This window comes from Anolis sagrei, chromosome Y, assembly GCF_037176765.1.
Source record: "Anolis sagrei isolate rAnoSag1 chromosome Y, rAnoSag1.mat, whole genome shotgun sequence".
NCBI lineage: Eukaryota > Metazoa > Chordata > Lepidosauria > Squamata > Dactyloidae > Anolis > Anolis sagrei.
The window spans coordinates 26,828,036-26,843,302 of record NC_090035.1 but is presented as its reverse complement, the minus strand read 5'-3'; the positions used below and the strand labels follow the sequence as shown (position 1 = coordinate 26,843,302).

The 15,267-nt window shown below is 44.0% G+C and overlaps 1 protein-coding gene across 2 annotated transcripts in view; it reads left to right on the top strand.

Annotated features, from left to right (window-relative positions):
- The first annotated feature begins 2,463 nt into the window (after nt 1–2,463).
- The window catches only part of LOC137095395 (ubiquitin carboxyl-terminal hydrolase 7-like), an 80,094-nt gene continuing 67,290 nt past the window's right edge, over nt 2,464–15,267 (top strand). For both annotated transcript variants that reach the window (XM_067462013.1, XM_067462012.1), the window contains exon 1: nt 2,464–3,306. In XM_067462013.1, the coding sequence (XP_067318114.1) occupies nt 3,213–3,306 (94 nt within the window). In that variant the 5' untranslated portion in view covers nt 2,464–3,212. The remainder of the gene's footprint in view (nt 3,307–15,267) is intronic.

Below are 15,267 nucleotides of genomic sequence, written 5' to 3'. Positions count from 1 at the left end.
GCCAGCTTGATTAGCATTGAATACCATTGCAACTTCAAAGCCTAGCTGCTTCGTGCCTGGGGGAATCCTTTATGGGAAGGTGTTAGCCGGCCATGATTCTTTCATTTCTGGAATTCCCCTGTTTTCTTTTAGTGTTGCTCTTTATTTATTGTCCTGATGTTTTTAAAATACTGGTAGGCAGATTTTGTTCATTTTCATGGTTTCCTTCTTTCTGTTGAAATTCTTCACATGCTTGTGGATTTAAGTGGCTCCATTGTGTAGTTTGACATGGTGGTTGTCAGAGTGGTCCAGCACTGCTGTGTTCTCAAATAATATGCTGTGTCCAGGTTGCTTCATCAGGTGCTCTGCTATGGCTGACTTCTCAGGTTGACTTAGTCTGCAGTGCCTTTCATGTTCCTTAATTCATGTCTGGATAATGCTGCATTTGATGGTCCCTATGTAAAGTTGCCCACAGCTGCACAGTATACGGCAGAGTCCTGCAGATATGAGAGGATACCTCTTGTCCTTTACTAAATGTAGAATTTGTTGGATTTTCTTAGTGGGTCTGTAGATAGTTTGTAGGTTGTGTTTCTTTATCAGCTTCCCTATTTGGTCACTGGTTCCCTTGATGTATGGTAAGAACATTTTTCCTCTGGGTAGATCTTGACTCTCATGGCTTTTTCTCGGTCTTGTAGCTCTTCTTCATGATCTCATCCTCCCCTACGAGCCCACATGGTCCTTAAGATCTTCCAGGGATACTCTTCTCTTGCTCCCACCCCCATCTCAGGCATGGTTGGTGGAGACGAGAGAAAGAGCATTCTCAGTGGTGGCCCCTCGTCTCTGGAACTCCCTACCCAGGGAGATTAGGCTGGTACCCTCCCTATCCACATTCTGTAAGGAACTAAAGACGTGGATGCTTTGTTGTGCATTTGACTGATGACTCCTTTGACAGATGGTCTCTAATCATGACCTGAATCCATTTTCTTATATTTGATTACCACATTTTAAGTTAAGCTGAAATGATCCTTGTATTGTCGAAGGCTTTCATGGCTGGAATCACTGGGTTGTTATAGGTTTTTTCAGGCTATATGGCCGTGTTCCAGAGGCATTCTCTCCTGATGTTTCGCCTGCATCTATGGCAAGCATCCTCAGAGGTAGCGAAGAAATGATCCTGTTTAATTCCTCTATTCCTATGCTACTATATGTTCTATCCACTTTATTGACCAGCCTATCCTTTAACTAGTTTCGCATATTGGCCCCCTCCCTCCCCACCCAAAATGAGTCTGTTAGAATAATAGAATCTTAGAGTTGGAAGAGACCTCATGGGCATCCAGCCCTCTGCCAAGCAGGAATATTGCATTCAAAGCACCCCTGACAGATGGCCATCTGGCTTCTATTTAAAAACCTCCAAAGAAGGAGCCTCCACCACACTCCAGGGCAGAGAGTTCCACTGCTGAACGGCTCTCACAGTCAGGAAGTTCTTCCTCATGTTCAGATGGAATCTCCTTTGTTGATTATGAAGCTTGTTTATTATTATTTATGCTGATTTGTGCTATTTTAACATAGAATCATAGAATCAAAGAGTTGGAAGAGACCTCATGGGCCATCCAGTCCAACCCCCTGCCAAGAAGCAGGAATATTGCATTCAAATCACCCCTGACAAATGGCCATCCAGCCTCTGCTTAAAAGCTTCCAAAGAAGGAGCCTCCACCACACTCCGGGGCAGAGAGTTCCACTGCTGAACAGCTCTCACAGTCAGGAAGTTCTTCCTAATGTTCAGATGGAATCTCCTCTCTTGTAGTTTGAAGCCATTGTTCCGCGTCCATTGTTCCGCGTCCGCGTCCTGTTCTTTATTTAATTTTATGTTGCCTTGGGCTTGGCCCTATGTAAGCCGCCCCGAGTCCCCTCGGGGAGATGGAGGTGGGGTAGAAAAAGAAAGGTCTTCAGCTTCTTCTTCTGATGTCTGTGGCCTGTAGAGCCCAGTTTAGGTGATTCAGTTCACCTTGGAGGAGGTGGGCTTCGCAGATTCTTATTGCATGTTGTGCCAGGGCTTTAATTGTGGTTTTTTTTTAACCTGGGTGATGGTTGTGCTTCTTTTTTGACCATCACACAATGCTTATCAAGCTGGACAATGGCAACATTCACACTTGCCTCAAGCAGACAAGAGTTCTTTCTCCCACCCTGGACAACATTCCACAGATATATAAACCCCACATGCCTAGTTTTCCAACAGACCTCACAACCTCTGAGGATGCCTGTCACAGATGTGGGCGAAACGTCAGAAGAGAATGCTTCTGGAACATGACCATACAGCGACTCAGTGATTGTGGCCATGAGAGCCTTCGACAACACATTTATTATTATTATTATTATTATTATTATTATTATTATTATTATTATTATTATTATTATTCGCAATGGCCCCGCCCCCTCGGCCTGGGAAGCCCCGCCCCTTAGTTCCAGCTCCTCCCCTTGGCATGGGAAGCCCCGCCCCTTCACTCTGGCGGCGGCGGCGGCTGCTGTCGCTGCGTCGCTTCCTTCCTCTCTCCTCGTTCTTTTTGGTCGCTTTCCTCCTCCGTTGCAGGACGAGCGGAGGGAGGGGGCGAGGGGAGGCTGGAAAAAGAGAAGGCCTCCTGGCCCGCCTGCGTGTGCCTCTCCTTTTTCGGCCTCTTGCTATTTCCCCTCATGCGGCGGTGTCACTTGGGACGGCCATTTTGAAGAGCCCTGAAGAGGAGGAGGCGGTGCATGCGCAGGAGGGCGGCGGACTAGGCCGCACGCCTGCCGTCGGAGCGAGAGGGAGAGAAACAGAAGAGCTGAGGCGTTTGAGAAGGAGAAGGCCCGACGAAAGACGGAGGGAAGGAAGCCCTGCCTCAACGGCCCTCCTCACGGGAGGAGGCGGAGGAGGAGAGGCCTCAGTGTCAGGAGTAGGCCGCAGCGGTGAGGAGGAAGAGGAGGCCCTTCTCTCCGGCCCGACTTCCCGCCCTCGCCCTCCCTCCCCCGCCGCCATTGGGCGAATAGCCAGCAAATACGTGCGCGTCGCCCTCCCGCCGCCGCCGCAGCATCAGGCCGAAGAGGAGAGTCGACAGCAGGTTCCGCCGCCGGAGCAGGCCTCGGCCTTGCCGCCGCCTCCTTCCCGCCGTTTCCACCCACCGCCACCGCCGCCTCTCCTACTGCTCCTCCGCCGCTCCTCGCCGCCGCTCCCTCCTCGAGGGGAAGAGCAGCTTTTCCCCGCCATGAACCACCACCAGCAGCAGCCCCAGCCCCCACCGCCGCCGCCCAAGCCCGGGGAGCAGCAGCTAAGCGAGCCCGAGGACATGGAGATGGAAGGTGGGCCCTGTAACTCTCCCCCTCCCCCATTTCTCATTAAGACGTCTTAATCCTTTCAACTCTCCCCCCCCCCCCCCCATTTCACGCTTTCCAAAGGTTTTTTCCTTAAATAAAATCAAAATAATCAAAACTTTATATTTATATTCCGTCTTATTTCCTCCAAGGGGACTCAGGGAGGATTCCAACAAACAAAATGGCAAACATTCCATGCCTTGACAAGACCATAAATTCAACTACCATTGCAAATACAATAACAATCCAAACAAGTCCCAAAATAAACCAACCTCCAATTCAATGATAACATAGCCCATCAAGTAACTTAACTCAACACAAAAAACATTGACATGGAGAACAATTTACAGAAACAGCAAAGGTTAGTTTGACATAAAATTAATAGAGTAATTAACCCTTTTAACTCTCAATGGATCCCCCCCCCCCCCTAGATTTCAGGTTTTCTTTAAAACTCTTTCTTAATCCTTTCAACTAACAGTGAATCTTCCCTCCTTGTTAGACCCCCATTTTCTCGCTTTCTGATTCCCAATCACTTATTCGCTGACTCTTTTCAGCCATGGCTGCAGTTTCCTCCCTCCCCTCTTTTGCCTCCCCTCATCCCAAATTGAGGTCCTCTTTTGGCTCTTTTTTCTTCTTCCTCCTGCTCCCAATCTCTGGGGGAGGGGGAGGCTCCCACACAGCCATACCACTCAGAATGTCAAGGCAGTTAATCCTCAATGTTTGCTTTGAACTGGATTATCAGAGTCCACACTTCCATATAACCGTACTCAAAGAAAATAATACGAGATTTTATTCAGATGGAAGGGGCCTCACACTCTTATTCACTGGGTGCAGTTTTGTCCCCCCTGCCACTTTTACTCTCATCCCATTTTAAGCCTCCTTTCAGCCTGCTGTTCTCTCTCCCCCCCCCCCCCCCCCCAACCACAGATTTTTAAATTCAGGCCCCTTCTACACAGCCATATCATCCAGATTATCAAGCAGATAGTCCACATGATCTGGATTATATGAGTCTACATTGCCATATAATCTGGACCCCTTCCAATATCTGCCTTGATATTCTGGGCTATAGGACTGAGTGGAAGGGCCCCTAGTTCAAAGCAGAAAATCTGGATTTTATATGGCAGCGTAGAAGGGCCCTCAGTTCCCAGGCCTTGGTTTCCTCTCATCTACGTTTCCCTTCTCTCTAAAAGTCCTCTCATCTACGTTTCCCTTCTCTCTAAAAGTTTACAACTTTTTAGACCCCTTCTGTACTGCCATAATACAATCCAGATTCTCTACTTTGTACTGGATTAGATGGAACTGTAGACTCTAGGGCTGAGCGGTTTCGTTCGTTAATTTCGTAATTCGTTATTGATTCGTATTTAAATTAGCTTACGATCTGATATTGAGCCATGCAGGAGCAACTAAAAATCGAAACAAATTTTTCAATTTATTTCGTAATTGGTTCGAAATAGTTTCGCAATCGTTTCAAAATTGTTTCGTTATTATTTCCATATGTCTGGTGCAAGTTTTATAGTTGTTGTTTGTTTTATCAGTGATAAAAAATAAATAAATTATCACACCAACAGTCAACAACAGAGGGAGAGGGAAGCTTCAGAAGTTCCCCCCTGTCCCATTTGGAGGTTTTTTAGCATATTGCGCAATTGCGTCCGCCATTAACGAATCAATTTGAAATTTACAAAATTTCATAAATAACGAAATTTTTTAAAAGAAAAATTTGGAATTCTTTTAAAAAACGAAATGCAATGGACCCCCTAAAAATGAAACGAGTTTAGAAACAAATTTTTCCGTTGTTACCCAGGCCTAGTAGACTCATATGACCCAGTTCAAAGCAGATAGTGTGGATTATATGTTTTGATAATGTGTAGATTATATGACAGTGTAAAGGGGACCTAAGACCTTCCTCACCCCCAAATGCTCCCAATTCCCCCCCTCCTTGAAATCTCACATACGTTCCTTTCCCTGTCCCAGGTTTCTTCTCATCCCTTGCTGCAGTGTCTTCCCTTCCTGGCTTTTCCTCCCATCACCCCATTTTAGACCTCTTTTCAGCTTCTTCTCTTCTTGCCCCCAGTCTCTGTGCATCCCCTTATACACTTGTTTTCCAGACCTGGATTTCCTCTCATCCTTGCTGCAGCTTCTTTTCTCCCTGCCCCCCTCTTTCCCTCTCATCATTCTACTTTCAGACCCTCTTTGGCCATCTTTTGCTGCCCCCAGTCTATTTTTTCCCCAGGATATTACCTGGTTTCCCAGGCCTGGATGTTCTGTCATCCCTTGCCATAGTTTCCTCTTTCCCATGCACATGGGTTTCAGGTTCTCTTTGAGTTCTCCCCTCCAACGCAGTACCTCCTTGTCCCATCTACTTTTCTTCCAGGCCTAGATTTCCCCTCATGGATTGCTGCAGTCACTCCTCCCTTTTCAATCCCGGCTCCCGAGTGTGATGTCTTCCTTGTCATCCTTTGGTTTCTTTCTGTACTACATGCTCCTAGTCATTTCCCCAGCCCTTTTTGGCGACCTCTTATATTATGTTTGTGTTTGTTTCTAGTCTGCTTTATTGCTCTACAAAAGAAACTGAAAGCTCCCAGAAATCCCAGCCAGTTTACAAGCTGTTAGGAATTGTGGGAGCTGAGGTCCAAAACATCTGGAGGAGCACAGTTTGAGAAATTCTTTTATCAATTGCAGCAGTTTCTTCCTTCCCTCCCCGTGCCTTAATTTTAGCATCCCTTTCCCCTTCCCACATACTCCCCTTACACATTTCTCTATGTCTGGGTTTCCTCATTAACTACCACAATTTCTTCCTCCCTGCACCCCAATTTCACATTTTCTCTCCCCCCTCCCCCATATTGCAACCGCCAGCATCTTTTCCCAGCCCTTCACCCTCTTCTCCTACTTTTGGATTTTGCATTTTCCCCTCCTCATTCTTACAAAAGCATTCCAAGTCTCTAGCTTAACCCCCCTCCTATTTTCCTGCCCCCTGTTCCAGTTCAATATTGCAACACCCACTTTCCCCCTTTTCCCTATAGCTTCTTTCTTTCTTTCTTTCTTTCTTTCTTTCTTTCTTTCTTTCAGGCTCCTCCCCTCCAATTTCCAGGATCTTTCTTGCAGACCCTTTTCTTCCTTTCACAGCCCAGTCTTCCTTCTAATTGAAACTGTAATTTCACTTCTCCCAACACAGGAAAAGCCTCTCCAACAACCTTGCATTTGCAGGCCCCTTCTGCCTCCATTGATTCTTGCAACATCCTTTCAGTCTCCTTATAAACTAGACTTTGTTTCTTTTCCTTCAGCTCCAGTCTTTACTCTTCCACCACCAACTCCCCCAAATCTGATAGTGGTCTGCTTTCTTATGCGTTTTCACTCTTCTGTATGGTGTATATGTAAATGCTTTGCTTCCTCCTTGCATTGATTGCCTTGAGGCTTTTCACATCCTTTCCAGCCCCCCTCTCACTTTGCAGTCTTTCTCTCATGGCATTTCCTTCCTTCCAGTCACCACCAGCGTTTGCCTGGCAACTGCCAGCTCTGCATATTTCCCCTCTTCATTTGCCCTACTTCAGGATTAGGATTTTCCAACTTTGTAGCCCCTACCTCTAATCTGAGGCCCAGTCCTTCCTCCCTTCTGCTACCATCTCAATTTTGGAGGCATTTTAGACACTTGTTCTTTGACTATGCAATTATCCCTTCTCTGCAAGTCCCTCCGCCTTTTTTAATTTACAGTGTCCCTTCCCAGTAATCTTACCATAGCTCTATGTTTAGCTCTCCATTCAGCCCCATGCCTGAACCGCGCAGCCACTTCCTTCTGTTTACCTTTATAGGTGAATGTTATGCAGATTGTCCTTTTTATAGGTCCAATGAAGCCACATTTCTGCTATCTTTTTGCATTCAGATTGATGCTGACTTCTGGCAATCCTCTTGGAGGTTTTTTTTTTTTTTTGGCAGGATTTATTTAGAGAAGGTTTGGCTATTCCCTTCTCCTTAGCTAGAGGACTGCGACTTGCCCAAGGTCACCCAGTGGGTTTCCTCATGGGATGAAGAGCTCTCCTTCCTAATTCTCCTCATTTTTGTAGCTTCTGCCCTCCCTTTTTCAAACCCTCTCAGTTTTCATTGCACTCTTCTATACTATTGCAGCATGGCAGTCTCTGATCTTTAATGACTCTAGTTCTGCACTAATCATTCCCTGCAATCCCTTCGGTAAACCTCCCTTTAAATTGTAAAACTAAAGTAAGGCTTAGATCACAAGACTCAGTTTGATGTCCACTCTCCTGGTCAAGCTAGATAAATTAAGGTAGCTGAAATCATACTTCATTGCCCCCTTGTCTAGGGCCATAGAATATTCTGTTTTCCTCTCTTTGGAGAAGAAAACCCACTGCCATGTTGGTAGAAGCAAGAGAGGGCCTCCTCCCACAGAACTAAATCCCATTGAAATTACTGAGAATTTGTTAATTCCCACATACTTAAACCCCATGAATTGCAACAGGGCTACTTGAGTCGGAATCAAAATTGAATTTCATTTTTGACCACCTTCTTCCAGTCTGTCTATTTGTTTGCTTGCTTGAAGGGTCTTTTGAGAAACCTGCAGCTAATTTTCCCCCAGAGAAGCATCATTATTATTTGGCTCCCTCTCTACCCAGTGAAGGCAAAAGTTTTTTTTTAAGAGAATAGATGACATTCCTCTTCTTTTCTGGGATGCTGTAGGTGGGTTTTGCTGGGTTGTTGTCAATGGTTCCTGGCCATGTGTGGCTATGAAAGGCAGGCTAATATGCTGGAGACTTTGTAAATAAGAAAGTATATGGGAGAAAAGAGTAACAACCAAAGACTCAGTGGCCAGTCTTTGGCCACTGACTCCCACTTTGAATAATGCTGTGTTAGCATCAGTTCTCTCTCTTTTCAAAATTGGGGGGTTACTTCCATTGCAGAAAGCCATAGAGAGTGCTTTGGGAGGTGGGGGGGGGGTGATTGCTTTTTTGCATGACAATCTAAGAATGGAATGAGCAGGAGAGATGCATGCAGTAGATGTATAATTGTAATAGTAAAGGTTTGTGTATGGGGGCCGTTGTTGAAGAGAGTTGACTCTTGATGTGAGCAACCTCTGATAGGAAGGAGGCTGATAGCTTAGGATTGCTACATGTCCTCCCCACACACACACTCAGCAGTTTTTAAAACATTTTTTGTGTAAAGCCTCCAGCCTCTTGTTCCCATTGTATCTTCTTGCAGAAAGACAGTTGGATGAGATCGCCATTTTTAATTGGGGCAGCAGCACAACTGTGCCTCATACTCAGGGTTATTTACAGAGAAGGCATCCACCTTTGGTGGGGAGGGGAAGGGATGGTGGTGTCGGCTAAATCCTAGCTGCCTGTAATGCTCTTAAATAGTCACCAGGGCACTGATCCTGCGCAGTCATCCTAGGAGGAGAAAGGGGGGAACAACCCTCCTCCCTAAAATATACGCTGGACCTCCCAGCCATTCCACCACCTCTGGCTTTTTACAACTGCCACAGAAAGCCAATGTGTTGACAAATTTTGTTTGTTTTCCTTTTCTTTTCCCACTGGGAAGGCCTCCGCTGCTTTCTTAGAAACTGCCAGGTTTTAAAATCAGTTCCTGTTCTTTATCTGTGTTGTCCAGTAACAAGATTATAGACTTGAGGGATCAGAAAATCAAAAGCATCCCTGTGTAAAAGCAATAGGTTAGCAGTGGCTTTAAGAATTATATCTTGGTTAATTTTTGTGCAGTTAGGGTAAGCTCTACAAATTGCAGGCTGGCCAACTAACATTTGCCACTTATTGGAAAAAATGAGGCCCTTTCCACATAGCTGAATAAAATCCCACATTATCTGCTTTGAACTGGAATATATGACAATATGGACTCAGATAACCCAGTTCAAAGCAGATGTTGTGGGATTTTCTGCCTTGTTATTCTGCAGTATATGGCTTTGTGCAAGAGCTTTTAGGATGCTTTTGTAAACGTGAAACTTCTACTTTTCAGTGACTCTTTCTATTTAAACCACAACAATGCAACCATCATCAACATTATTATTAATCAAGTTTGGATTTAAATGTGTTTTTACATATCGTATGTAGAAATGTTACATGTGAGTTTATATATAATGAGAACTTATATTTGTAGTGTGATTAAAAGAACTAAAAGTGGGTTGTACCATTTTAAATGGTGGGTGGTGGACTCATGTCATAAAATGCTTCCCCATTAAAACAAAATAGTTTTCCCATAATGTGGGAAAGAGGCAACTCAATTGTCTCTGTGTGGAGTGAGTTTTGTTTAGAGAAGCATTTTATCATATGAGCTGTTCTGAAATGATTCTGCCCCAAGATGGAGTTTCCCTGTATCAAGTTAGACTTCGGCTTTCACTAATTTGCAACATATTCAGAGGTTTGTATGAGATATTGTCCAAAGATATTTCTTACATAGTGTGATAATGTAGACTCAATTTGTGCAGTCTATTGTAAGCTGTCTTGGTTGAGAAAGGTGAGATATAAATATAGTAAGTAAGGAAATAAATAAATATATCCTTATATTATCCAGAAAAAGAGTGGGACCTTAGTGGGTTATTCTTCCTCACCTCCCTTTCTACTGGACGTAGGGTTGAGTGGCTTGGTTAATACTTTTAATAGCTAAAGAAAAAAGGTTCAGAGCATCTTGAAGCATCAACTTTTATCTAGGCTCATGTTTCCAGACCCTGAATCCACTGGTGACACTGCCATATGGTAAAATGTCAAGAGTTCCATCTTGTGTTCTTATACAAACTTTTTTTTTTGCCTGAAACTAAGTGTTCCAACTTGAATTTCTACTGTAAGTCTTATAAAGGTGTAGTTGGTAAACAAGAAGTGTATTTAGGGAACACATATTATTTGCCCATTTCTAAGCTGTTGCTTGTAGTGAATGATAAAATGACATTTAGTTGGGCCCTGTCAAGGCACAGGCAATTCAGCATTGGCTCTCCAGATATGGGTCAGGTACAGGTGACTTTGGGTGCTTGGAGCAGGGCTTGAAATGGAATGTAGTTTCTATATGCTAGTTGTTGTCAAGGGCGATATTCAGGTTTACAACTTCAGAACATAGAGGTTTCTTTATATAGCAATAATATTCTGCCATGAATTTGTCTAATCCTTTTAAAAAGCTTTTGGACTTCATGTTAGGGCCAATGAATTCTCATATGTCATAACTGCCTTTGCATGCCTTTTCTTCTGAATCTGGTGATAGTATCAAATCAAATCATTTATTTCGGTCATTGACCAGTACAGGAAATAGAGTCACGTTTTCAAACAAACTTGGTATGTTTGGTACATTAAAAATATAAATATAACTATTGAAGCACAATATGGGTGAGGGAGCGGAAAGGAAGGGGTGATAGTATGTTATAGCAGTGTAGCAGTGTTATAGCAGTGTAGCTAATTTTAACAGGTTAGGACAAGGGCTTTTCATAGAATGCACAGAGAGAGAATTGCCAAGAACAGAGTTTCAAGGAACTTGAGTAGCATGAGGCAGGGAGAAGCAAAGGAAGGGCTTCATCCTATGAAACATTGAAAAAACAGCTGGAGAAGATGGGAGAAGATTGCAGGATTGCAGAGATGTGGGGTGAAACAGGAGTTTGGGCAAGACAAAGTTCTCAGTTTCATCAAAGAAGTGAGTAAAGGCATTTATAATTTGCATCTGAGCTCATCAGGGCTTTTTATCTCATGTGAGAGTGCTACACAAACTAAGAAGTCATCCATCCTGATGACATTTGGGACTTCTTTTATAAAGATCAAAGAATATACATAGTATGGAATACATTGGGATTTCAAACTGCTACAGTATGTAGGAATCTTCACACTGTTTTCCTGCAGTTTATACTACAAAGCTTGCCTAGTAAATTTTTAATGTTTTTCTGGACATCTTTCTCAAACTCCTTTTTCCCATTAGGACAGTAGGAAATTTCTTTTTGACACTGAGGTCCTTACTTTGTAGGGCCTGATGCTATCCTCAGTCAGGTGTCAGCCAAGTTCTAGACTGCATCTGATGTCCTTAATTTCTTGTTGTCATTCAATTCACCTTTAAATAAAGAGGCAGTTTGTTGATTTAGCAATTTACATTTGCAGTGCCACAAAATAGAATAACACCACAAAGTATTAGTGAATACCTAGAACAAAGACCAAATGTTGAACATCAGCTAATGATTTCTAACAACAGGTCAGACCTTTTAGCCTTCGTCTTGCTGATGACAGGTAGAACATGCTGTCAAAAAAGCAGAATTTTTCTTAACTGTAAAGAATTCAATTTGAATGGTTCTTATGGCAGTAGCATTGTTTTGAACTTCCTGATGGTTAGAGCTGATCCACAGTAAAATTTGCTGCCTAGGAGTCTAGTGGAGTGTCCCTCTCTGGAGGCTGGGTGGCCATCTGTCAGGGATGCTTTGTTTGTGTGTTCCTAGGATGGCCCCGGAGTCTCTACCATGCGTAATAATCTGACAATTCTCGTACTATTTGACCATGTGCATATCTCTAGGTCACGAAAGAGGAACTGAACTTGGGGAACTGGGGCATATTAGCCCTCCAAACAAATTTGGAGGACTTTGCCCTCTCACTACACCTGGTTATGCCTGTTGCTGTTTAGCCCTCAGAGACACGGGATATGTTCTGGAGTCTTTTAGACCCATACACAGATGACTTTAAGGCATGGCGGGGGGATTCAAAATTGACGCAGGGGAGCTTCAAGCGTAGTGGAGTTGCCCCCCCCCCACACACACATATACATCCTACACTCTTAGAGATAGTTTTGGGGCATATCAGAGCAAAACAGTTGACTGCTAGAAATCCTAAAGCCCACAGAATTGACACCCACTGGAAGGCTCACTGTGTTGCAGCAATGACTCCTCTCATCCCACACATGTCTGAGAGTTGTCTGACCCTCCAAAACTAATGTCATCATTTCAAGAACAGTAGCACCCCCTCACTTCACAGCTGAAGTGAAAATACTATGGGGAAACTATTCTATTCTTGTTTCACAACCTATTTTAGATTGAACTGTCAAAAATAGATTCTGCTGCTTTTGTGTGTGGTGCTGGTCGTAAAGATTATCTTTGGCTGGCTCGGCCCTAGATGTGTATTGCTTGGACGCCTTGTGGCACCAACTGAAGTGGCTGCATTTTAGAAATAAGTAAAATGTTTCCTTAAAATAGAACCAGAGTTTTACTTTCATGTTGAACTTTTTAAAGGGGGAGAGGATTAAAGCAAGGTAGCATTGTAGGGGGAAAGCAGGAAGGAACATCACTCATACTATCATCGCAAAACTTTGCTCTCCACTTAGATTTGGACCCCACTCCTAATCACTAGGCAAAAGGTGAATAATAAATATTGCAACTCAATATTTATTATTGAGAGCTGAAACCAAATCACTTTTCAGCCTTGCATGTCTTGCACACAATTATTCTGGTTCCAAGTGTTACGAAGCTTTCTAGTCAAATGATTTAGTAAACAATTAAAAGCATTACAGTTTATTTGGAGACCTATATAACCACAGCAAGAAGTTGTTTGAAAAGGGCAGAAGCTTGTGACTATAGCAAACTGAGTCTCACACTGCTAACAATAAACTGAAATTTTAGTGTACAGTCAAATTCAGTTTTATTGTAGCAGCCTTTGACACTACATTGCTGTTCCTCAAGGTTACATGCATTGTTGTTACTGGAGGTCAAAGCAACTTTTATTTGCCAGGTCTAAACTTTGAAATGAACTCTCTTGAGGGAGAAAAGGTATACTTCATTCAGGGCATAGTTAAACTATGGGTTTTTCTCCTGCCAGACGCAGCACTGGGATGGTTTTAAGAGGATTAGACTAATTCATGCAGGGTAAAGTTCTCAGTGCTACTAGTCACAATGACTATATGTTGCCACCTGTATCCGATGCATATTATCTCTCAGGATCTGCCGGGGAGGTTCAGTTGCCCATGTGTTAACGCTTGTGGCCTTCTCATGGGCAACTGGCCTTTGGTTTCATCCTGTCCCAGTTGAACTGTGTGATGTGTCTCAGAATTGCAATAGTTGAATCTGTTTGGCTAGATTTGCTTCAGCAGCACAGCAGGATGTTTGGAAGTTGCAGCAGAGGCAGGAGTAAACTGGGAATGAGCTCCAACTTGTCCTGTCTCTGGATTTTTTTTAAATTAACATGTATGATGGCTAGAAAAATAGACATGCCGATGTCATACAGTGTGTAACTGCAACTCCCATCAAATCTGTCATTGTTCCCTAACCACATCAGTTGTTAAAGCTGGCCATGTTAGGTTGGTATGCCAAGTTTGATCCAGATCCATTGTTAATTGGGTTCAGAATGTTCTCTGGATGTGACTGAACTAGAACTTCTTGCATCCAAGATCAATTCCTCCAGATCAGGCCATTACTGAAAGTTGGTCATGTTTGATATGTGTGCCAAGTTGGTACAGATCTGTTGTTGGCGGAAATTGCAGGACTCTCTGGTTTGGATGAACTATAATGGCCAAAATCCAGGGTCAACACCCCCCCCCCCAACCCCTTCAGTATTTTCTGTTGGTCATGGGGGGTCTGTGTGCCAAGTTTGGTTCAGATCTGTCATTGGTGGGAATCACAGGACTTTACGAAAGTGGGGGGCATCTTGGAAATGACCCACAAACAGATGCATACATACCCACCCACCCACATACATATTTTCACTTTTATTATAGACTAACTTGGGTACCCGACAATGTCTGGGTTATTGAAAAAGGCATGGTTTGTTTTTGGGGTGTTAGTTTATATCATTTAGTTAATTAGTAACACTATTTATTAGAAAAAAGCCAGTTTTTATTTTGTTGTTTATGAACACTCCCATTAGAAAATACGTAACAATGTTGATTAATTACAATTCCCAGAATCGTGGGTCAGTCCTCCGCAAACCCTCCCTGTATGCATAGCTGGCCATGTTGGGTCTGTGTGCCAAGTTTGGTCCAGATCCAATGTTGGCTGGGTCCAGTGCTCTCTGGGTGCAGGTGTAGTACAACTCCCAAAATCAAGGTCAGTTCCCACCAACCCCTGCAGTATGTTCAGTTGATCATGAGACTAATCTGTGCCAAGTGTAGTACCGGTCCATTGTTATTGGGGGTCACAGTTTCTCTGGATGCAGGTGAACTACAACTCCCAAATTCCGAGAGCAGTCACTCCCAAACTCCGTCTGTATTCAAAGTTAGGCATGTTGGGTCTGTGTGTTAAGTGTGGTCAAAATTCGTTATTGGGGTTCAGAGTGCTCTAGATGCAGGGTGAACTACAGCTCCCACGTAGGTGAGTCATTCCCCACCCCTCCACTATGTTCTGTTGGCCACCAGAGTCCTGTGTGCCCTGTGTGTTCCAAATATGCCATTGGGGGCTTTGGAATGCTCTCTGCATGCAGGGTGAACTATAACTCCCACGTGGGTGAGTTAGTTCTCCCTCAAGCTCTTCTAGTATGTTGTGTTGGTCACCAGGGTTCTGTGTGCCATGTTTGATCCAGATCCATCATTGGTGGGGTTCAAAGTGCTGTGGATGCAGGGTGAACTCCCACGTGGGTAGACCGGTCCCCCCACAAATCCGGCAGTATATTCTGTTGGTCATGGGGGTTTTGTATCCAAAGTTTGATCCAGGCCTGTCATTCATGAGGGTTGAAGTGGTCTGTGAAAGTGGATGAAGGTACCTCAATTCTATTGTCTGTGGTCCATTGTACTACAACCCTCACCAGGACAGAAAGTGGAGAGTATGTGGCAAGATGGGTCCAGGTCCATCGTTTGTGGGGGTTGCAGTAGTCTGGATGTGGATGGATGTACTGCAAATCCCATCACCCGTGGTCCCTCAAAACCCGCATCAGGATTTAAAGTGGGTCATGGGGGTCTGTGTGGAATGTATGGTCCAGGTTTGTCATCCTTGGCAGTTGCAGTAGTCTCTGGATGTGGATGAAGGTACTGTAAATCTCATCATTCATGGTCTGT